The 23258-nt window shown below is 42.4% G+C and overlaps 2 gene segments (V, D, J or C); both read right to left on the reverse strand.

Annotated features, from left to right (window-relative positions):
* Positions 1 to 381: 381 nt before the first annotated feature.
* On the reverse strand, positions 382 to 1278 carry LOC108514934 (Ig kappa chain V-II region TEW-like). The segment is given in 2 exon segments: positions 382 to 829; positions 1201 to 1278. Coding segments are annotated over 2 exon segments (459 nt in total).
* A 14078-nt stretch (positions 1279 to 15356) lies between these two features.
* LOC108514938 (Ig kappa chain V-ID region 16-like) lies at positions 15357 to 15881 on the reverse strand. The segment is given in 2 exon segments: positions 15357 to 15679; positions 15804 to 15881. Coding segments are annotated over 2 exon segments (378 nt in total).
* Positions 15882 to 23258: the final 7377 nt, after the last annotated feature.

The following is a 23258-nucleotide window of genomic DNA, read 5'->3' on the forward strand; positions in this document are numbered from 1 at the left end:
GTGCAAGTCAGAGAGCAGAATTAGGGAGACGAGAGACAATGAGTTTCCCAATATGACTAAGTGTCATCGTGTGTGAAATAAACCCCAAGCTAGTCATTTCCCATATGTATTCTACTTGTGTTGTCAATAAACTGCATCCATGGTCTGGTTATTCTGACAGGTGCATGAACTTGACAAATGTGGGCAAGACGGGGAGGGTGAGGATGTGAGCTTTCATTCACTCTCCCTTCATCGCGGCTGGTTGCTCCCAGGGCACGTGGCCTCCATGAATTCTCCTCCTCCTGATGCCTTCCCCAGGCTGTGGTTGCTGGTGGGGCCTTAACATGTGGGATCTGAGGTGCTACTGAGGTTCTCATGGACCAGCATCCTCAGCAGCAAACGCCGCCCTGACGTCTCCAACAGCCTTCTCTTCTGCGGACTCAGAGACTCTGCTCAGCCGCTCCCCAAGACAAGCGTAGAATTGGGCAGCTGGGCCAACCCAGCAGGGAGGTTTCTGCTCGGAGGTGTAGCACTGTGGGAGGAAGCTGTGTACCTTGCATGCAGTAATAAACCCCAACATCCTCAGCCTCCACCCGGCTGATTTTCAGTGTGAAATCAGTGCCTGACCCACTGCCACTGAACCTGTCTGGGACTCCAGAGGCCCGATTGGAAACCAAATAGAACAGGAGCTGTGGAGACTGGCCTGGCTTCTGCAGGTACCAGTGCAAATAGGTGTATCCATCACTATGCAGGAGGCTCTGACTAGACCTGCAGGAGATGGAGGCCGGCTCTCCAGGGGTGACGGGCAGGGAGAGTGGAGTCTGGGTCATCACAATATCCCCACTGGTCCCTGAAAAAACAACAGAGTAGTGCAAGTTTATATAGGTATATTATGAGCAACTTTCATAATTTATCTTCTGATTTTAATTTACAGTTACATTTTAAAGTTTTGATTTCCTATCATGAAAAGTAGACTTTCTAAAATAAACCCATTATTTACTAGCCAGCAGGAAACTCTTCATTTTCAAGTTCTGAATCAGAGCACTGGTCATCGTTCTCTGGAGGTAAATCCTGATTATTCATCAGACACACATGAATTCCATTCCCTGGAGCATGGACCATGCGACTCTATCACATTATTGGAATAAACATGTGAAGCTGTGGAGCCCACAGAGCTCACCTCCCACCCAATTCTCCTCCCTCATCTTCTTCTGTCCTTACCAGGGAGCCAGAGCACCAGTAGCCCCAGGAGCTGAGCAGGGAGCCTCATTGTGAGAAGGTGACCTGAGGAGTCCTGATCAGTCAAAGCAAGGTTAGAGCTGAGCTTTTATCTCAGACTCACAAGGGAAGGTCCTCCCTAGGGGACAGTATGCAAATCCCCTGGTGGGTGCAGTGACGTGGAAAAGTTTGATGGGGCAGGGGGAATGTCTCTTCTGTGAACAATGTGACATAAATTGTCCCTTGGAACAAAACAGAGAGAGATTCAGTCAAGTTTGCCCACAATCAAAGGAAGAAGGATCTGAAGGGGAAAGTTGGGACCTTTTGTAGGGACGCACTGTGTGGGGCATGACTGTAAGAAAGCACAAGAACCCTGACCATGTGGAAATGTGTGTCCAGGATGCATCTCTGGGAGGTGAATGCCATCTGGCTTGACTTTCTCCCAGTCAATCTAGGGAAGGAATCAGCCCCATCCCCACAAGCACTGCTGGACTGAGAGCCTGCAAATAAAAAGTTGTCAGAGAGAGTTCAAGGGCTGTCTGGTATCTGCTGTTTCCAGGATAACTGTTCAAGAATGTTCAACTCAAATATTAGATTCTACCCTGCCCTGCCACCTGGTGAGTGAACTGCATAAGAGTTCTCTGTCCAAGGGCCTCACCGGGAGAATGATGTGTGCCTCTACATTTAGAGCCAAGAGCCCAGTGTAAGGAAAAGGAAAGAAAGACAAAATTTTGTGCTTCAGGCAGCAAACAGAAAAGTCCTTGTGACCAGTTGCTCAGTCTGTGATCTATCTCATCATAATCATCCCACATATACAAGGCTAACCAGAGGGCTCTTTTGTATTTTATTTTGTTTTTTTATTTAGTAGAGGTGGGGTTTCGCCATGCTGTCCGGGCTTGTCTTGAACTCCTGACCTCAGGAGATCTGCCTGCCTGGACCTCCTAAAGTGCTGGGATTACAGGAGTGAGCGATTTTGCCTGTCCCAGAGGACTCTCTTAAGGGAAGAACCTTCTAGGTTAACGATACAGAACAAATAAGAAATAACTTTGCATGATGTTTTTTCAAGTGGTGATTAGACAAGCTCTTCTCACGCAGTCTCCCTGGTCATGTGGAATCAGTTCCTGTCAGAGCTTCTAGGTTTTGTCAACTCTGAGTGAGACGTGAGTCTCCCCCACCCTGGATGTGGTACAGCCACAACTGTGAGTCCACAGATCAAAAGGAAATTCTCTATGTATAAAGAGCAAGAACTGCATTCACAGTTTTACATCTCTAGGTAGCCTGTACCTGTAACTGATTGTTTCTTGACTTTATGTAAAAATACTCAGAGTTTAGGGATGTGAATCTCGCATTCAGCTGGTCATTAAATGGAAAAACAACCGCCCTCCTCTTTATGTGTCAGTGATGTGTTTAATATCCCACTGAACAGCCCCTGAATAATGGTTCCAATAATAAATACTTTCACAGGAAAAGTCACATTTATGAAAAAAATATACAAATCCAGGAACAATGAAGGACTAGCTTGTAGTGTGATTGATGTAATCTTGGGTAATTTAACACAAAGTCACTTTTAATTGCCCAAGAACACAAATCAATGCCATTGTAGGTAAGACTGCGAGGAAAGCTTGGTCTGAATATCATCTGGGGAATCTACTAAAATCTCATTTTTAAATAAGATCGGAAAACCTACTTGAGTAAAAATGATATTGACCTTCAAGTGTTGAACTCCGTGGCAATAATATGGGCTGATGATATCAAACAGTAGCTACGAGGTAGGATTGAAATAAAAATCTCATATGTCACTGTTAAAATTTTATTTACTCTTTTCTCTTACTACATTTTGCAAATTTTGTTTACACAACTTTTTTTATTATAATGTCAGCAAATTCTGATCTACTTCTTGGCGTTGAAAAGGTCAGACTCTTAATCATGATAGTGAAAAAAGTCAGAAATATCAGAAGTTGAAGGAATAGAATAAGGAGACATAAAACATCAACAGCTTAACTAAAATAGGACAAAATGGTCTATTTTATTGTGAGTTTTAAATAATTGTTCTGAAAGGGCGTTAAATGAATAATCAGTTTTATCAGTTATCTAATACGAAAATTTGAATTGCAGGAAAGTGAATAACAGTAAAAGAATTTGTCCTGTTTTCTTTTAATATAAGCCAATTCTTGAAAATGTTATTTTCACAAAATATTTAGATGGCTTGCATTTAAGAAAGTATTGCTATTTTATATGAGAATGAATAAACCATTAAAAAGGCTACCCCTGGGATTTTTAACAAAAATTTCGTGATGTGTCGCCTTACACATCCAGAAAATGTAAAATTGTACAAATCCTTTTCAGTCAGAAAAGGCTTTGAAATTACCTGATATAACCTGTAGACTTAAAGAACACTATTACTAATTCTAAACAGAAACCTCCCTCTCTTATCTGTTAACACATCATGCCAGGGCTTTCAGAACAGCAGACAAAGCTGGTCAGTCCACAGTGGACACAGACAAGATGGAAGAGCAGCCTACATTTGAACCAGGGTGGGAGGAGGCCTCTGTGTGTCTCTCATCCGAACCATGGTCACCTAAATGAAGCAGGACTTCTACAGGCAGGGTTGAGTGTCTCCTTTTCCTGATGCAGTTAGTTTGGGATCCATAAAATTGAAAGCAACTGTATTACTCATATGACTTGGGAAGAGAGTCTTGAAAGTGGAATTGTTTGTGTTCATTACTGGGAATCAGTGTTTATGGGGTAGACACTGTGATCCTGTTTGTAGGGGGGTTGAGGGATTTGTGGGATGACCAACGCCAAGGAAAAACAGATGACCACAGACGGCAGTAGCACATGTGATCTCTATTGGGTGAAGATTGAACAGGTTTGCGGCGAGAAGTCCCTCACAGCAGGAGGTGGTCCAGAGATTAAGGTGCCAAGTTTGTTTCACAAAATGGGCAGGACACTGGAGAAGGGATATGCATCTAGGGGATGCCACACAGCAGCACAGTGGGGAGTTTCTGTGTCAGAGAATTACAGAGGACAGTACTAAGTTTAAGGTTTTCATAAACTCGGGCTTATCTTACCTACTGCTAGCAGATGTGGGTGAGGATTTCTGGATGTGTAGAGTAGGTATTTCCTAAAAGGTTAAAAGTGTTCTTATTTGGGTTGTTTTTAAAACAATTACATTTTAAAATTTGAGTTTGGCACAGAGTATTGAGAACTAAGCCTACAGTTTTGAAATAAACAACATAACATTCTCATTTATAGATCACTGTTGCACATCGTGTAGACTTTGTTCTACAGACTGTATTAGTCCAGATAGTGCAAACCCACACTGTTGTGGATGAGGCTGAGACACACAGAGGCTTGTTCCCTACCTGAGCATCAATGAACCTTCTTTTCAATTAAAGGTGAGAGTATGTTCTTGGATGAGAATTAAGACCAAGTCACCCACAAATGGAGCTTCCATCTGTGAAACTGCAGGTCCTGAGAATGGATTCCTGGCTCTCAGCACCTGGGATTGAAGCTGTCTGCATTGTCTCACTAGCTGAAATTGTCCCTCACTGGTGCATAGGTTCATGGATAAATATTCTGGAACACACGGAGAGAGCACAGGGAATGTAGGCTCCATGAATGTGTATCATCTGCTTCTGAGAATCTCTGTCTCCAAACGTTGAAAGAAACAGCGTTGTTTCCCTATCGGACTTTTCTGAATCTTCAGACCCTATTCTAGATCTGTTTCATCTGAACCTGTTTCCAAATGTTTCCATTTTGGTCTTTACTCTTCCTTGGAAAAGGTTTTCAGCAATCCTATGAAACTATCCACACAGCTGTGGGATTAAGTGGTGGGCTTCTCCTCTGTTCTTGGTAATATCTCTGCAGAATCCACCACACCCACCAACTGCACAAAGTGAAGGCATGAGTCCGTTTTCTTCCTGAGCCTTCTGTGTCTCTTAGGTTCCCTTTGAATTCACCCTTGAAAAAAAGGGTGTCTGTCCTCAAAAGTAAAACTCCGTAAAACCATTGATTGCCTGAGAGTTAGTAAAATTTTTCTACTCTTTGAATGTGAAGTTAGCCTTGAAGCCTTATAGTAAAACCTGGTTGACTTGAGAGATGGGAAATGAAGATCCCACGAAGTTTCTAGAGACTGAATTGGAGATTCTAGCCATTTAAACTGTTGTAGAAGCTGCAGTTGATATAAGAACTTCAATGAATATAACAAGAAAATAATGTGGAGTAACTTATTTACTTTTAACTTAGAAAAAGATAGTTTACCTGTAGAAAAAAAAGGAAGTAGAATTGCAAATTCTCAGACTCATAGTTTTTTCATGTTAACATTTAACAATCAAGTATTATAAAATTAAATTAAGATAATGTTTAAGGTCTAGAGGAAATTAGGATCAACTAATCAACTGAGTTCTAAAGTAAGTTGAATTTCTCTTTTAAACTGCCTTTCTTTTCACGTTCCTGTAGCAAAAATTAAAACTACAGAAAAGGAAACAGACAAGGCGAATACAAGTATTTAGTCATTTCTGTCTCATATAATATAATAAATAATAAATAATAATAACAATACAACCCTCCGCACTGAACCTGAAATACGCTGAATAAGTATTTAGTTCCATTTCTTGCTCATAATAATAAAATAATAATATACAGCCTCTGCACTGACACCTTGGAATTATTTGACTCTACCCTTCTGGAAGCAGCAGCTTCACTCACGGTAGTGAACCTTTATTAATATTGGTCTACTGGGCAGGACTAAGATCACCAAAGTTTTAAGTGCTCTTTATGAGGAGCCAATTGCCCTACGTTGAAAACTTCTAGATATCAACCCTTCTAATATATCTACTATGCAGAACAATGACTATCAGTATTAAGAAGAAATAAACCTGACCTCCCAGGAAGCCATCAGAGAGAAAAATTGTCCACATTAACAAGACTAGAGGACATAATCTCTGCTAGACCACTGGATTTTTAGCTGGATCTCACTATAGTTAATTAATCTTACCTATTAAATACAAACATCCTTGAACTAGATAAAGCTTCTTTGGTATCTGGAACCTAGCAGCCTAGGTGAAATTAAACTGAAAAACAAGAGGTATACAAATCCTGTTACCCTAGGAAAACTGTTTATAAACAATTATTCATGGTAAGACAAAATAAAGAAAGAAAACCCTGTTGGACTATGAACAACTGAAGCAAATTACTTAACGAGTCAAAAAACAATCCTAAGTAAGCCATAAAGCGAGAGCATTATCTTTTGTCTCTGGCTTGTGATGGTATTAAATTTCAAAATAACGATTTTGTTTAGGGTTAAAACTAACTTCATAGGTTTTCTCAGAGTAGGTCATCTTACTCAGAAATTGTAGAGGAAAATGAAAATAAAGAGAAATCTGTCGGGAAATTTGCCCCAACTTAACATTAGCAGAGAGACTAAGAGAAGGATACCATTTAAATGACCATATTGATGGCATTAAAACATTTAATTTGCTAGGCAAATCTAAAATCAACCTTTTCTCTAGGTTTGTAAGAAGACAATCATATCTTCAGAGAATTTGACTTGAGTGCCCTTGTGAGTGGTTGACAGAAAGACCAGATGAAATTTGGTGCAATAGAATCAAGGACATCATAACTTTAAATTTAGACCCTCCTCATTAGAGAGCAAGTCCAGATACTGCACCACGACCAGGTAAATGATCAGAAAATGACTTGGGAACTCTTTGTGGCTGCCTAGTCCTATCGTGGCTGTGGTTGGGAGGCTGATTTCCCCTGGCTGGTATTGCCCTGCACCTTGAAGTTGGGCATTCGTCTCTACAACTGCCATCAAATGCCACTAAATGGTGTCCCCATTAGTAAGACCATTGTAATGCATGTAACATAAAGACGGAGTGAATCAGAGTTCAGAATTACAGGAATATTTATTTTGTTCCAGTGTTTTAATAGGTGTTTTTGTCTTTCAAAGAAGGAAGCCACAAATAGGACTTTGGTTTCTGGAGGCTACATATTCTACCCCTCGGAATATAGGTTTGGCCCATCAGGAGACATGAAATTCTGCCAGTCTTGATTGGGACTCAGGGCACAAAAGGGCTCTGTAGCAGGTCCAGGTTGCAAACAGCCCAGCCCCTTGGGCCAGTGCAGATACAGATGACTTGAACAACGCTATCAACCATCTGGACAAGACTGATATTTAGAGAACACTCCACCAAACCACAGCAGATTCCATGGTCTTTGGAAACATTGGCTAATGATACATTATATTTTAGGCAACAGGATATTTCAATAAAATCAAGCTGATTAAATAATAAACAATAAATTATTCATAACTGAGAAGATTGTATTACAAATCAGAAAGAGAAAGTTATCAGAAGGGGGATGGTGGGAGAAGAAGGAGGAATGAAAAACTAGCCAATGGGGACAAGGTACACTATTTGGGTGATGGGTAACTAAAGCCCAGAGTTTACTACTACACAATTCATCACTGTAATCAAAAACCACTCGTACAAATAAACCCACTGAAATAGTAAATTTAATTTTAAAATTTTGCCAAAAGAATCTAAATATTTGGAAAATAAGTAAAGTACTATTAAATGTAGTTTGGGGCAAAGAAACAACAAAAATGGAAATTACAGAGTACTTTGGTCTGAAAGTAAATATCACATATCCAAATTTATGAGATTCAAAAACATGCAGTTAATTTATAGCAATATGAATGCATTTTAGCAAAGAAGTTTTCACATCAATCACCGGAAATGTAATCCTGGCAAACTAGGAAGAAAAAAACAAATGCTACTCAAAAGAAGGGTCTTTTATTCTTAAAAATGTGAGGATGTGACAAGCACACATCTGGTATTCCAACGATAGAGTCCGAATGTAAACACCATGAGCAGCTGCACAAGAATAAAGTCTTAGAGTGGACGATCAGAGTGAGTAACTCTTCAGAGAGAATGAGGAGCCAGGGAATGTCAAAATAGGATTCCTATGTGATATTTCTATCATTCCTATGTGATAAGCTGCGCAAACATGAGACTACCTGGAGCCCTGACTTACTCATAAGCCGACCATCATGGAGTGCGGGCCACCGTCCATCCTCCTGATAGTTGGTGAAAGTGGGGTCACTTGGGAAAGGCATGGGAAAATGCCGTGAAGGTCATCAGTGGTAGCAGGTGAGGGCAGGACACACTAGGGTCCTCCTACAGTGACATGACTGAGCATCCCTACAGTCATGAGAATAGCAGGGAACGTTAGGGGCTGATCCAGGGATGAAGTGGCAGCCGACACTGGAAGATCAGTGGGGCTTCAGGGCCTTATGTGTGGAGGAAAGAGGAGGCATTGGAAGGTGTCCTGGAGGACCCTGGCCCTGTTCACATAGAAGAGGAGCCTATGCCTGTGACTAAGGCCTCATGGCCTATTCCTTCCTCAGAGGCTTTCCAGTCATCTCCCTGAGCCCACCTGACTCCAACTCCTGGGGATATATCCCCTGGCACCACAGCTGCTCCTGCCACACTGAGAGGTTGAACTTCCTTTGAGGTTTGTGTTTGGGGCCATCACACTGTGCAGGGTCCTGGTCAGTGTCCTGCTCACAGGAGGCTGTGCAGCATCTCCAGGCTCCAAAACGGTGTTTGTGATGGTGAAATCTTGAGAATTTTGGTTGGATGTGTTTTCTCACTTGTGAATACCTTCTGTAGACCTGTCATTCTGTGCTTTACAAACTCTTTTCTGTAAACTGTCTATTCTTTGTTTTTGGACTTTTGTGTTAAGAATGTAATTTAAATTATACTATCTTTAGATCCACACTACTGATTGTGGAAGTGAAATCAATGTATTTTTGGTTGGATGTGTGTTATCACTCAGCAATATGTGTGGAGAAGTCCTCTGAAGACTTGCCTATCTTTGTATGTGTAACAGTTTCTTTCCTATATTCCTTGCTTTCATTATTCACTTATTTTTGATATTTCTCCTGGGGAATACAGTTTTAATGTCATTTACCATGGTGTGGATCATTCTAGAATAGACACTCATTTCTAATGGGGTTGATTATTTTAACGAGAAAAAAGCTATTTTGTCCTTTGGGTACAAATAATTCTACATGTTGATTATATCACCTCATGAAATGGAACTGATTTGTCCATGACATTCATAAATATTTCTGAAGAATTATTTTAAGTGACACCACATAAAACATACTTTTTCCATCCCATTACTATTAGACTATTGGAGTCAGACATATTTTCAGATATTGATCATATTGTGTAAAAATTATACATTTACTTATTTCAATACCTTTTATTTTCTGATAATTTCATACCCAAACTGTCATTTCTAAGTGACTAGTAAGTTTCAAAAGGAATCTTCCTATTCTGGGGCAATGATGTAGGGGTTGAAAGGCTAAAAGAACCACTGCAAGAAGCTGGAGATAAAACAATGCAAAAGTTTATATTAATAACATCAGAGAACAGGAGAAGAAATGAGAACTAAGTGACCTAAAAATCCAAAGTGAAAAGCACCCCTTCTAGTTCGGTCGGCGCCGGCCTGACTCTTTGTCTTCCTGCCATATCTGCCAAGTTTGCATGTGGACACAAGCTCTGTCTTGGCACAAGCAGAGGAACTCTCTTGAGAATGGAGAATCAGGTTGACCCTGAGCGGTTGCACAGGGCAGCCTCTATACATGGCCTGTGTCCTCCATGGGGCATTTGCTGAGGTCTGACTCATCAGGTAGGCTGGAGGAGATGGCTAGAAGAACATAAAACTCCCACAGACTCAGCATGTCCTTCTGAATCCACAAGATTGAACAGAGCATCCTGAACACATGTCTGAATCATGAACATCAACCTCAACACCCATTGACTCCCTGCAGGTGTAGACCCTGCCTGGCCTTCTGCTCAGCATGTCAGGATTTATGACATCTCCAGAACCAACCAGTGGTCTCTGCTAGACCTCCTCTAGGGGCAGAATGAGTTTCAGAAGCTCTGCTTGGTTGCCATGATTTGGCTTAGGACTGAGTGACGTGACCTTAGGTCTCCTTGCACAGGGTCTTCACTAAACCTTTGGTGATTACAGACCTAAAGCTCTATTCACGTCGTTACTTTCCTGTGAGACTCCCAGTGACACAGGCTTCATCCAGGAAGCCAGAAGCAATGCCTTCAACTCTGTGGTTCTTCCCAAGTATCGTATTTGGCTCCTTTGTGGGTCCACATCAACTGCTATGCCCACCACCATCCACATCCCCACCCACCATAAGCCAAGGCAGTTTAATTGAAAAATAGCTGACCTCTCCTGTATTCCCCTCATGCTCCCATTCCTGCAGTCTGCCAAATCTTGAATTCTGCACTATGGGGAATAGAAAGTTTATATCATCCTTTATTTTCCTAGTGATTCATGGAAAATACTACATCTTTAATATACTGCATCTTTCAGGATTTGCATTTTATTATTAAAAACAACTTTTGGAATTTCAAAATCTCTGTTTTTCTATCAGTGAGAGGCTATTGCTCTACAAGAATTTAGTATTATGACCTTGCATCTGACATGAAATTAGAAAATCTATTTGACATTGACAACCAAGTTGTTACTAATTGTCCTCAGCCAGCTCCCTCTGAGGTTGACTAGTGGAGAATACCATCTCTACTGTCTTATGGAGTGAGCAATGAGTGTCAAATAGAAAAACAAGGAAGTTGAAAAAGTAGGAAAACACTTGGATTTGAATAAAACTGAACACAATATGCACCCATTGTGTCTCACACCTTTAGCAGGCGCCAAGGCATCTCAGCCTGGTGCAGTAGCAGAGGAAGTGGATTGAACAGCATCAGCATCAGTGGGCTTCAGCCTGGGTTCTGGGGAGTATTACTGATACCTGACCGGGAGTGGTCAAATCACTGTGGCTGATCCCCTGCACAGACCCTCATGTTGCCTATTGAGGGGCCTGAATTTTGAGGAACTTACTCATTTAGAGGGAAAAATGGAAACTTCCTATTTGCCCTCTAAAGGTTTGCAGAAAATGAATGGACAAAACACAAACTAATAGGAGAAAGAGGCAACAAAAAAAAGTTCTGTAAAAGCAGGGGGAAAATCACAGGGTCTCACTCGGTTACCCAGCGTGAAGTACAGTGGTGTGATCATGGCTCACTGCAACCTTGAATTCTCAAGCACAAGTGATTCTCCCACAGCCTATGGAGTAGCTGGGATCACAGGGGCGTGCCACAGTGCCCACATGCATGGGTATTTGGTGGACAGGAGATGGAGAATCTCTGTCCTGGATGTGAGACAGGTGGCTGGCATCTGGGTAAGGAAGACGTTCCCTCATTGCTAAAGAGTAAAGGGAAAGTGTTCATTGATAGTGCAAGGCAGGAACATGTCCTCACCCAGTGAGGTCCAGAGGCTTATATATCCTTCATAAGGGAGTGGGAAGAAGAGAGTGTAGGCAACCCATGGAAAACAAATAACCTAAAATAAAAGAAACAGGCCATCAGAAGTGTAGATGTATTAGTCAGGGTTCTCTAGAGTGACAGAATTAAAGGACTATATACATATATATGAATGGGAATGTGATGGTTAATAGCGAGTGTCAACTTGATAGGATTGAGGGATACGAAGTGTGGATCCTGGGTGTGTCTGTGAGGGTGTTGCCAAAAGAGATTAACATTTGTTAAGTCTGTGGGCTGAAGAAGGCAGACCCCACCCGTAATCTAGTGGGCACAATCTAATTAGCTGCCAGTAAATATAAAGCAGGCAGAAAAATGTGAAAAGGAGAGACTGGCCTAGCCTTCCAGCCCACATCTTTCTCCCATGCTGGATGCTTCCTGCCCTCAAACATTGGACTTCATGTTCTTCACTTTGGGACTCGGACTGTCGCTTCTTTCTCATCGGTTTGCAGACAGCCCGTTGTGGAACTTACGATCCTTTAAGTTAATAGACTCCCCTACATATATATATATATATATACACACACACACATATATATATATGTCTGTGATCACTGCTGAGTGCCCAATTTGCCAGCAGCAGCAGAGACCAACAGTGAACACTTTGTATGGCACCGTTCCCTGGGGTGATTGACCAGCTACCTGATGGCAGATTGATTATATTGGACCTCTTCCATCATGGAAACGAGAGAGGTTTGTCCTCCATGGAATAGGCACTTATTCTGGATATGGATTTTCCTACCTGCACGCAAGGCTTCTGCCAAGACTACCATTTATGGACTCAAGGAAAGTCTTATCCACCATCCCGGTATTTCACACAGCATTATCTCTGACCAAGGACTCACTTTACAGGTGAAGAAGTGGGGCAGTGGGCTCACGCTCATGGAACTCACTAGTCTTACCATATTCCCCATCATCCTGAAGCCGCTGGTTTGACAGAATGGTGGAACAGCCTTTCGAGGTCACAATTACGTCAACTAGGTTACAATACTTTGCAGAGCTGGAGCAAGGTACTCCAGAAGGCCATGAATGCTCTGAATCAGCACCCAATGTATGGTACTGTTTCTCCCATAGCCAGGATTCACAGATCCAGGATTCAAGGGGTGGAAGTGAAAGTGCAACCATTCACTATCATACCTAGTGATCCACTAGCAAAATGTTTGCTTTCTGTTCCCGCGATATTATGTTCTGCTGGGCTAGACATCTTAGTTCTAGAGGGAAGAACGCTGCCAACAGTAGACACAATAATGATTCCATTCAACCGGAAGTTAAGTTGGCCACCTGGACACTTTGGACTTCTCCTACCTTTAAGTCAACAAGCTACGAATGGAGCTACAGTGTTGGCTGTGGTGATTGGCCCAGACTATCAAGATGAACTCAGTCCACTACTCCACAATGGAAGTGACAAAGAGTATGTATGGAATACAGGATATCCATTAGGGCATCTCTTGGTATTATCATGCACTCTGATTAAGGTCAATGGGAAGCTATACCCAATCCAAGTAGGACTACAAATAGTCCAGATCCTGTCCGGGCCACGACCTGCTGAGGTGCTTGCTGAAGGCAAAGGCAATACAGAACGAATAGTGGAAGAAGGTAGTCATCAATACCAGCTACGACCATGTGACCAGCTGCAGAAAGGAGGACTGGAACTATCATGAGTATTTCCTTCTTCTTTTGTTAAAAACATGTTTGTGCATGTATACACTTGTACTCAGAAAATATCTTCATTTCATTTCCGTTTCTTTATCAGGTGACATAAGATTTATTGACCTCATATGAGCATTTAAGTATTGTTCACTTTACCTAATAGTTTTTGTTTGGGGATTGGTGCATTTCAAGTTGTAGGAAGGATAGTTGTATTATGTTAGGGGTAACCATGACCTTACTATTGTCTGTATTTTAAGGTTATGTTTGATCTCAGGAGATGTGTATGGGTTCTAGTTGATAAGGGGTGGGCTTGTGAAGGTTAATACTGAGTGTCAATTTGATTGGATTGAAGGGTGTAAAGTGTTGATCCTGGGTATACCTGTGAGGGTGTTGCCAAAGGAGATTAACATTTGAGTCAGTGGGCTGGGAAAAGAGACGGGACTACCCTCCCAGCCTACATCTTTCTCCTGTGCTGGATGCTTCCTGTCCTCGAACATGGACTCCAAGTTCTTCAGGTTTGGAACTCTGGCTGGCTCTTTTTGCTCCTCAGCCTGCGGATAGCCTATTGTGAGACCTGGTGATTGAGTGAGTTACTACTTAATAAACTTCCTATATTAGCCAGTGACATCTAGAGGCACAGAACTAACAGGATATATATATATATACATACACATATATATACACACACACATACATATACATACACAGACAAACACACACACACATATATATATACACACACACACACACACTCATATATATAGAGGAGTTTATTACATATTAAGTTATAGGATCATAAGGTCCCACTGTAGGCTGTCTGCAGGCATCAGGAGTGAGGAGCAAGGAGGTCCAGCTCGAGTCTCAAAACTGAAGAACTTGGAATCCAGTGTTTGAGGGCAGGAAGCATCCAGCAGGGGAGAGAGATGTAGGCTGGGAGGCTGGGCCAGACTCACTTTTTCACCTTTTTCTGCCTGCTTTATATTCACTGGCAGCTGATTAGATGGTGCCCATAGATTAAGTGGGAGGTCTGCCTTCCCCAGCCTACTGACTCAAATGTTAATCTCCTTTGGCAGCACCCTCACAGACACACCCAGGAGCAATGCTTACATCCCTCAATCCAATCAAGTTGACAGTCAGTATTAATTATCACAGGATTATAGGCCCGAGCCATCACACACAGCCTTATTGTATATTTCATACAATTTCCTGATTTTACCATTTTGTCTGCGACTTAATAAGTTTTCCAGCTATGACCCCAAACTGGTAATTCTTGAAAGCACATTCAAATGTACTTTGCGACAATTTGTAACTGGCAAAATGTTGAGCCTTGTGGAGTCACCTTACTTCCCTGACAGCTGTCAATTCCCCATCATTACTATCACTTCTGGGAGCACATTTTCCAAAACTCTTTTTCTCTCTATGGTTTATTCAGAGTTGCTCAATGAGATTGCAATAAGTTACAACTTATCACTGTCATGAGATTGGGAAGTCAGAGTGGTGGAGTCATGTAAACTGACACCTGAAGTAAAACACATGCAGTTAAGTGTGGACTGGAGAATCACCTGGAGACATGCTGCAGGCAGCTGAGAGCATCAGCTCCCCTGCCCTGGGCTTCCAAGACAGGTCTGAGGATCATCACATGGTACTCAGTACATACCACCAGGAGCAGGTGCACTCTGGCTTCTGAAGCAGCCACCTGAGAATCCCCTGTCTCTAGTACGTTCTTCATGAATAACATACGGTAGGCTTCGGAAAGACTGTGACTTAGACTCTAATTTATTCAACTTGAACAATTTCTGCTTGAAATACTGAGAATAGCTTCTCCTTGGCTGTACAAAGTCCACTTATCCCACAACACAAACTCCTCAGGTGGACTTATCTCTCCTCTTTATTCAGTCAGGACAGGCATTGTGATGTCTTTTCTCCCGGGGATGAGGGCAAAAGAGACTTAGGGTTCAGGGGAACCTCCCTGGCCCCCTCTGAGAAAATCTCCCAATGACTTTCAAAACCTGACTGAGTTTGAGAACTTCCCTCAGCAGATAGAGGCACTAGAAGGAGCCCTGGGGCAGCCCAGCCTCACACATCTGCTTCCTTGGGGGTTTATGTTATGACCTGTAACACTATGGGAGGGTGACTGTAACTCTGTTGACAGTAATAAGTGGCAAAATCTTCAGGTTGCAGGCTGCTGATGGTGAGAGTGAAATCCATCCCAGATCCACTGCCACTGAACCGAGAGGGAATCCCACTTTGCAAACTGGATGCAGCATAGATCAGGAGCTTAGGAGTTTTCTCTGGTTTCTGCTGATACCAATTTAAATTATTGCTAATGCCCTGACTCGCCTGGCAAGTGATGGTGACTCTGTCTCCTACAGATGCAGACAGGGAGGATGGAGACTGGGTCATCTGGATGTCACATCTGGCACCTGAGGTTGGAAACATAAAAACAAATATTCTTACAGTTAATTATGTTATCAGAGGATTTACCTGAAGAGTCAGACAGTACAGAGCACACTGACTGAGTAAATTTCTAGTGTTCTCCTTCCTTACCTGGGAGCCAGAGCAACAGGAGCCCCAGGAGCTGAGTGGGGACCCTCATGTCCATGCTGTGTCCTGACTGAGACTGACTCCTGCACAGGGTGTGACCAGCCTATAAAAAAGTCTTCAGGGCAGAGGGTTGTGCTCTGGGAACATGCAAATCCACAGGGGATGGAGCAGGCTGAGCACAGCTGCAGGGCTGGCTCAGCTCAGTAACTCAGCACAGGGGCAGTATCCCCAGAGTCCCAGGTCTGACCAGGGCAGTGCAGATTTACCTTGAGAGAATACATTTCTCCTTGGGGCCATTTGGTTACAGAACATATTTTTGGAGTGAATTTTCAAAATTTTAAAAGAACATACCACTAGATTAAATGATATATTTTATACTTGTGTTAGGAGTGTATAGGAAAGCATTATTTTTGGCAGAAAATTCATAATAAAGTCATAGAATGTGGGTCTGTCAGAACTTTCAGTTACTCTCAAAGGAATGTGATGAGTGTGAAAGTATTTAGTGCGATACTAACAATGTCTCTGTCAGTGTGACATTGCTTCTTTTTTTGAAATGAATATAAAAAGAATTTATCAGAAGCATCTTTAATAAATTCAATAGAATTTACTAATAAACTTAAGACATTGTTCTTAGCAGTACAAGGAAAAACATTTCGCTGAAGATGCACAAAGTTGATAACTGTGTCATGCATAGATCTGCCGTTATCCAGAGCTATGGGTCTCTTTAAGGCCCAGGGGCTAAATGGGTTGCACCTTATTCTTGGCGTGACAATCCCCATATTCTATCCCCTTTCCCGCCTTTGGTATAATTTCTTATGGTTCTGTAGCATGGAGAGCTGACTAGTGATACCAGGTCTGATTATTTCAACTAAAATATCTGTTTCACTCGCTCACTACAGGAGCCTCTGAATCTTTGCTCAAATAATCTATTGTTTCAAAGTAGGATGACAAAGGCCACATCCCCTGAGTAATGCTCTGAGCTGCGCTCCCCACCAGCCTGTTCCTGGGGTCTCAGGAGCATCTGCACTAGAGCCTGGCTTTCTGGAGCGCAGTTGAGGGAGAGGCCCTGGGGAAAGGCCAGGTCAGTGAACTTCTCTCCTTAGTAAGGGTGGCTGCTGCCCAACGCATGTTCTTGCCAAGCACCAGGGCATCATCCTGACCCAGATGCCAGCCTCCCAGTCTCGCATCCGTTTAGAGAGAGTCTCCATCTTCTGCCAAGACACTGCCCATGTGGATGAAAAAGTTTTTGCATCCAAATATATCTTAAGCACTGATTTGAACCTCAATACCTCACACTGCTGCCTTTGCCCAGGGCGTGTCGGCCTGGCTCAGCAATAGGGGAAGTGGGGTCGATTACATCAGTATCAGTGGACTGAGAAATATTCCAGGGAGAAGTTCTCATGCACGACTACCAGTGGCCAGACCAAGCTAGTGCAGCCTGTGCACAAACCTCCTGCTGCTTTTCTGGGGGACTGGATTTCTGGGAAATGGCTACCAAACAGGTTGCCAGGATCCAGATATCCAGATTCAGAGAGATACATCTCTGGATTCAAATGCATTTTTTTGTTTCTGCATAATTTTAGCAGTCATCGTTACTACACGTTGGGGATTCTAGTCATTATACTTCAGCTGACTCTCTATGGCCCTTTCTCCGCTTCACTGCTCTATCTGAACCTGGGGAAGGCAGCTCAGGCTGCATATGAGGCAGATCTCACGGCCTGGAATTAGCATCCCCTAGGGCGGCTATCTATCAGTGATGACAAGGGAGGTGTACACACATCCCAGCTCCCTCACCTCTCAGGTGGAATAACAGAGACATTTTTCCTGTGTTTCTATGTGGGCTTGAGCTCTCATCATCCTCAAAGGTGGCTCTTTGCTGAGGTACCTTTCACTTTCCCTTTCCCTCCTCTCTTCCCTTGCTCACTTGCCTGTTTCCTGCATTTTGTAAAGATACTGCCTGCATCTTTGGTATCTTCACTGAGGGGGCCCAACCTAATGCATTAGAAAAAATCCTCATTTTTGGAAGGCATTGTTAGTTTGAATTATTGTCAATTCTCATGTTTTAATGCATAGGGAAATTCCAAAATTTAAAAAATCTCTAAATTCCCTTTGCCAGTCTTCTTTAGATTTGATTTGATTTTAGCAGAGATTCATTTTTTCTAGGTCACAAAATCAAAGACGCCTTCCATAAATGACTGCACACTATGGAGTCCACATAGAGCAGAGAGTCCGAATCCCCCAGAATTTGACATCCACACATCAGAGAGTCCTAGAGTCTCAGGTTTTTTCTAGATCTATTGCCTTGTGATATTTTTATTCTACCTTAGAGGAAGACCATTGTGGGGATGATGAGAATTGTTTGTGGAATGAATATGCCCCTCCTAAAGACATCATTGTCCTAATATCTGGAATCTATGATCATTACTTATGAATATGTCAAAAATAACTTGGCAGACATGGTTAAGAATTTTGAGGTCAGGAGAGTATCCTGAATTATCTGGGTGAAACCATAGTCGCAGGGGTCCTTATAATCAGGAGGGAGAAGGGTCACACCCAGAGAGCAGCTGGGACAATGGAGAGGGTTGCTGGAGTGATGGAGGAAGGGGCCATGGAGCCAGGAATATGGGAACATCAGAAAGATGGAAAGCTCGATGTTGGATTCTCTCTCTTGAAGCCTCCAGAATGAATAGAGTCCTATTACTCCTTGATTTTACTTCATTGAGACTTCTGACCTCCAGAAATGTAAGATGATACACTTGTGTTATGTGGAGCCAGTAAGGCTGTGGTAATTTGTTACAGCAGCAACAGGAAACCAGTGCAAGGGGAAGGGGTGTGTTTTACTTCCCTAGTGTATCACTGTCCTTTGTTCTCCAAAATAGTTTTGTGTTGTTGTCTTTTGCTGTCAATTTCAGCAAGAGACAGAAAATATTTTTCTATGAGGAGAGCTAGCACCAGAATTCTTCTTACGTAGAAAGTGTCTTGAGTAATTCTGTGGGTTAGGTCTTGTACAATCTTGGTATCTGGGAGCCGGGAGGTCATCTCTCACAGCACATGAGAAGAAGAGGGAGCTGTGGGTTTGCTTTTTTAACATTCCTAGGGCAAATTAGATGTACAGGACCCAATCTGAGAAGCGAGGACTGCGTCAGAGAGATGGGGATGGCGGAGGAGACAAAATGTGGTCAGGGCAATGCAAGATGTGACCCTGCTGCCATATCTGAAGGAAACATTCTTGGTGTTTGTAAAGGCTTTGAGCAAATTGTGCTTTGTAGCCAAAACTGTAGAAAGGTCTGGGTTCAAGCTTAGTGTCAGTGTGATGAGGACTAGAGGTCGCAGTGAGCTTGGGTTAAGAACTCCACCCTGCACTTCTGGCTTTGTCTCTTCTCTGGTTTTACAGGTGGTGGGTTCCTCTATGGAATGAATGTGGCTCTGTGGAAGGAACATAGTTAAGGTCAGACAGACCTAGATTCCAAGTTCAGCTTCAACAACTGCTGACCAAGTGACTTTTATGCAAATCAGCCAGGTGCTCTCATGAACAAAAAAATTTTTCACCAATCTATTTATGTCTAATATCAGAAAGTTAAGCAAGGAGATTGAAAAACCACCACAGCACCTGTAGTCTGGATTTTCCCAGAGCCCCATTTGTGTTAGTGTCCTTGGGCTACTGTAACAAGTTCTCAAAAATGTGGTAGCTTCAAATAACAGGAATGGAATCTCTCACAGTTCTGGAGACCAGAAGTCCAGAATCAGTTTCAATGGGCTAAGATCTTGGAGACATCTTCTAGCTCCTTCAGAAGCTCTAGGAAGGAGTCTGATTTAGCTCTTTCAGCTTCTGGTGGTTCCAGCTCTTCTTGGATGTGGACACATTATTGCCATGTCTATCTCTGTGTTCAGATTGCCTTCTCCTCTTCAGTCTATGGTAAATGTCTCTCTACCTCTTTTTTTCTCAGGACACTTGTGTTCGCATTTAGGGCCCACTTGATTAGTCTAACATCATCTCCCTGTTTCAAGTTCCTTAATTTATACCAGCAAAAGTCCATTTCCCAAAGAAGATACAGGCATATGCTTCTTGGAATGAAACCTCACTATTTGGGGATGATACTCAGTACTACACCGTCATAGATCAAGGTCTCAGTTTTAGTCCTATACACACATCACAAGCTCAAACCCTCTCTCTCACTCTCTCTCTCTCCCCACACATCTTGTCTTCCTCATTTTCTCAAGGTCATAAATCTCTTCACTTCCTTAAGTGTATACAGTGATACCTATAAACAAATAAGTATCTGAGAAAAGTCTCAATCAATTTAGAAATTTATTTGGTCAAAGTTAAAGACATATAAGTGAAACAGCCTCAGAAGGTCTTGAGAACGTGTGCGCAAGGTGATCGGGCTACAGCTTGATTTTACACATTTTAGGGAGACATAAGATATCAATCAATATGTGTAAGCTGTACATTGCTTTGATACAGAAAGGCAGGACAGCCTGAAGGAGGGGGCGTGTTTGGGACTTCCAGGTCATAGGTGGATTCAAAGATTTCATAGACGGTGGAAAGAGTTTATCTAATGACCTGTAATCAACAGAAGGGAGTTTCTGGGTCTAGAAAAAGGGTTTTGGAGCCAACGTTTCATCATGAAGATGAAGCCTCCAGGGAGCAGGCTTCAGCGAGAATAGATTGTAGTTGTTTCTTAGCAGATGTAAAAGGTGCCAAACTCTTAATTAAATCAGTTAAATCGCTCTGGGTCAGGAAAGAGACTTAAAAGGGTTGGGAATCTCTACCAAATGCAGATTTTCCCCACAAGAAACAGCTTTGCAGAGGCATTTTTAAAATACACCAAATAACAATATCTTGGGGAAAATACTTTGATTTCTCCTTGGGCCTGGTATCTGTCATGTTGGTATCTTATTGCAACAGAGAGTTTGCTTTGTCAGTCTCAAGGTCTCTGTCTTAATATTAAGTGATTGTCAGTTGCGTCTGAATTTTAAAGGGAAGAGGGTAAGTTAAGGCATATCCAATCATCCATTCCCATCATGGACTGTACTGTATTTCAGGTTGATTTTGGTGTGCTCTTGGCTGAGAGGAGGAGTTCATTCAGTTGGCCAGGGAGCTTAGAGTTTCATTTTTGGTTTACATACCTATGTCCAAGTAAGAGGACCCCACACAGGAAGGCTTTCGAGGAACCTGGCTTGCAGGGCTGCTTACAGACCTTCTGTGTCTCCTGTTGTCAGGCACAAGGAAGGACATAGCCAATGACTACCCTCAGCCATCTCGGGAGAAGCCGTGTCTGCAGAGGACAGTCACGAGCTGTGAGTGTAGAGACCTGTGATTGTCTTCAGGGGCCTGTGGTCCTCAGCTTTCATGGGAGTTGTGTGGGCGCTGGCTCAAAGAGTATCCACCAGGATATTAATCAGAATATCTCATTCACAGAAGGCAGTGGGTGATATGACAGCACAGAGGGACTCTCTGGGGCCAGCTGCATGGAGCACTCTGGGAGAGTTACTGGCACTCATGCTAGATAGAGCTTCATGCAACTTCTGGAGAACATGGATTTGGATCTCTTTACATCATTTTGAAAGACCATTTATCATACTGAAGGAAACCACTGTAATTAACTAAGGTAACATCTTTAATAGGTAGAAAGAAAAAAGTGATGTATTTTATTGCCAAGAAGATAACAGGAAAACAAACAAAAATAGCAAGAAGGAAAAGAGCAACCCTAGACTGAGGGCTTTAGGTAAGAGGTGGAGACTCAGTAGTGAATCCCCTGGGCCATCTCTGTCAATAGAGAGGGACAATCAGGAAAGGGAAAAGTGCAGTAGAGGCAAAATCTTGGTTAGTAAAAGAATCCTAAGAGAAAACAAGAGTCTCTTTCCTGAGCATCAGGTTGGTGTCAGGAAGATGTACATAATCCCTACATTCCATGTCTTACACTTTTCAGCAATTAGGGCTCAGCATGAATTTAGAAGACACCATTCACTTCACAGCAGATGGGGACACAGTCAAGGCAGCAGTGAGAGGCAAGGCTGGACATTCAGTCTCAGAGCACAAAGCAAGTTCCCCACTACTCTGCAGCCTGGTGTCTCCTCTCAGATATTCCAGATGTTCCACCTCATTCTCGCCTTAAGGGCTCCAACTTGTTAATGGGACTGTAGCCCTCTTCCTTTTCCAGGGTGTCTAAGAACATGGCTCTCTTTTGTGTATTGTGGGGTTTGTTTGCCATCTAGAGGCAGGTTTTTTGACATAACAGTTTATAGGCTTTTTCCACTTGTGATACCAAAATAATTACACAAATAAATTTATCATAAGTAATATACTTAACGTATCAAATCAGTAAAAAAAATAAGATGAGTTTCAGAGCTTAAAAGGAATCTGATGAGGTTAAATAGAGAAATTACTTTCAGTGGAGGACAGTTAGAGCAACAGATGATTTGTTTTTAAATCAATGACATTTTGGGAGTAATTATCATATGCTAAATAACAACTTGAAATAAGCTTCTAAAATACAGTTTATACTCAAAAATTATTTCCAAGGATCATATAAATACATTTTCAGATGAAAGCATACAAAAAATGTGGGTTTATCATCAGGTGCACTCAATGGAAGATTTCTCAAATGTGTACTTGGAGCAAAAATAACATTTATTTCTATTTGCAAGTTCAAGATTTTTGATCTTTAGAAGAAAACAGCTTTCTCTTCACTCTCTTCCACTCATGCTTCTGAGGATGGCCATGGGGGCAGTGACTGTAGGGAAGGAGGAAAGCTATGTGCTAAAGGTGATCATGCCTCCTCCCCACCTGAGTGACCTCATGGAGCAGAGTCGCCAACACCACCAAGGCCACCCACCTGCCTCTGCACTGCCATGGCACAGACACAGAAACCTTGTCACATTTGGTCAACTGCAACTAGAGGCTTCTTTGTACCAGCCCATTTTGATTCTGCTTGTATCTTCTCTCAGGTTTAGGGGATCGTTTACTCTTCACCATTTTGTTTTGAGAGTGTAGCCCTTTGTTACACCAGCATTACATAAGTTGTTTGTTTGTTTAAGATATCTAACCATCTTGAATGGGTTGGGACTAATCTTGTGTCTCATAGCAAAGCAGAAATTCAAGGTCGCTAGAGGCTATCAATTACATGAGGGCTAAAGATTATGACATCATTGTTTACCTCCGGGTCATTCTACTTACATTTTTTTGTTTGTTTTTTGTTTTTTTGACAGAGTCTCACCCTGTTAACCAGGCTGTAGTGCAATGGCTTGATCTCAGCTCATTGCAACCTCCGCCTCCCAGGTTCAAGCGATTCTCCTGCCTCAGCCTCCCGAGTAGCTGGAATTACAGGTGCATGCCACCACGCCTGGCTAATTTTTGTATTTTTAGTAGAGACAGGGCTTCACTATGTTGGCCAGGCTGGTCTTGAACTCCTGACCTCAGGGGATTCACCTGTATTGGCCTCCCAAAGTGTTGGG

Source organism: Rhinopithecus bieti, unplaced genomic scaffold, assembly GCF_001698545.2.
Source record: "Rhinopithecus bieti isolate Rb0 unplaced genomic scaffold, ASM169854v2 scaffold_34452, whole genome shotgun sequence".
In the NCBI taxonomy this organism is placed as follows: Eukaryota; Metazoa; Chordata; class Mammalia; order Primates; family Cercopithecidae; genus Rhinopithecus; species Rhinopithecus bieti.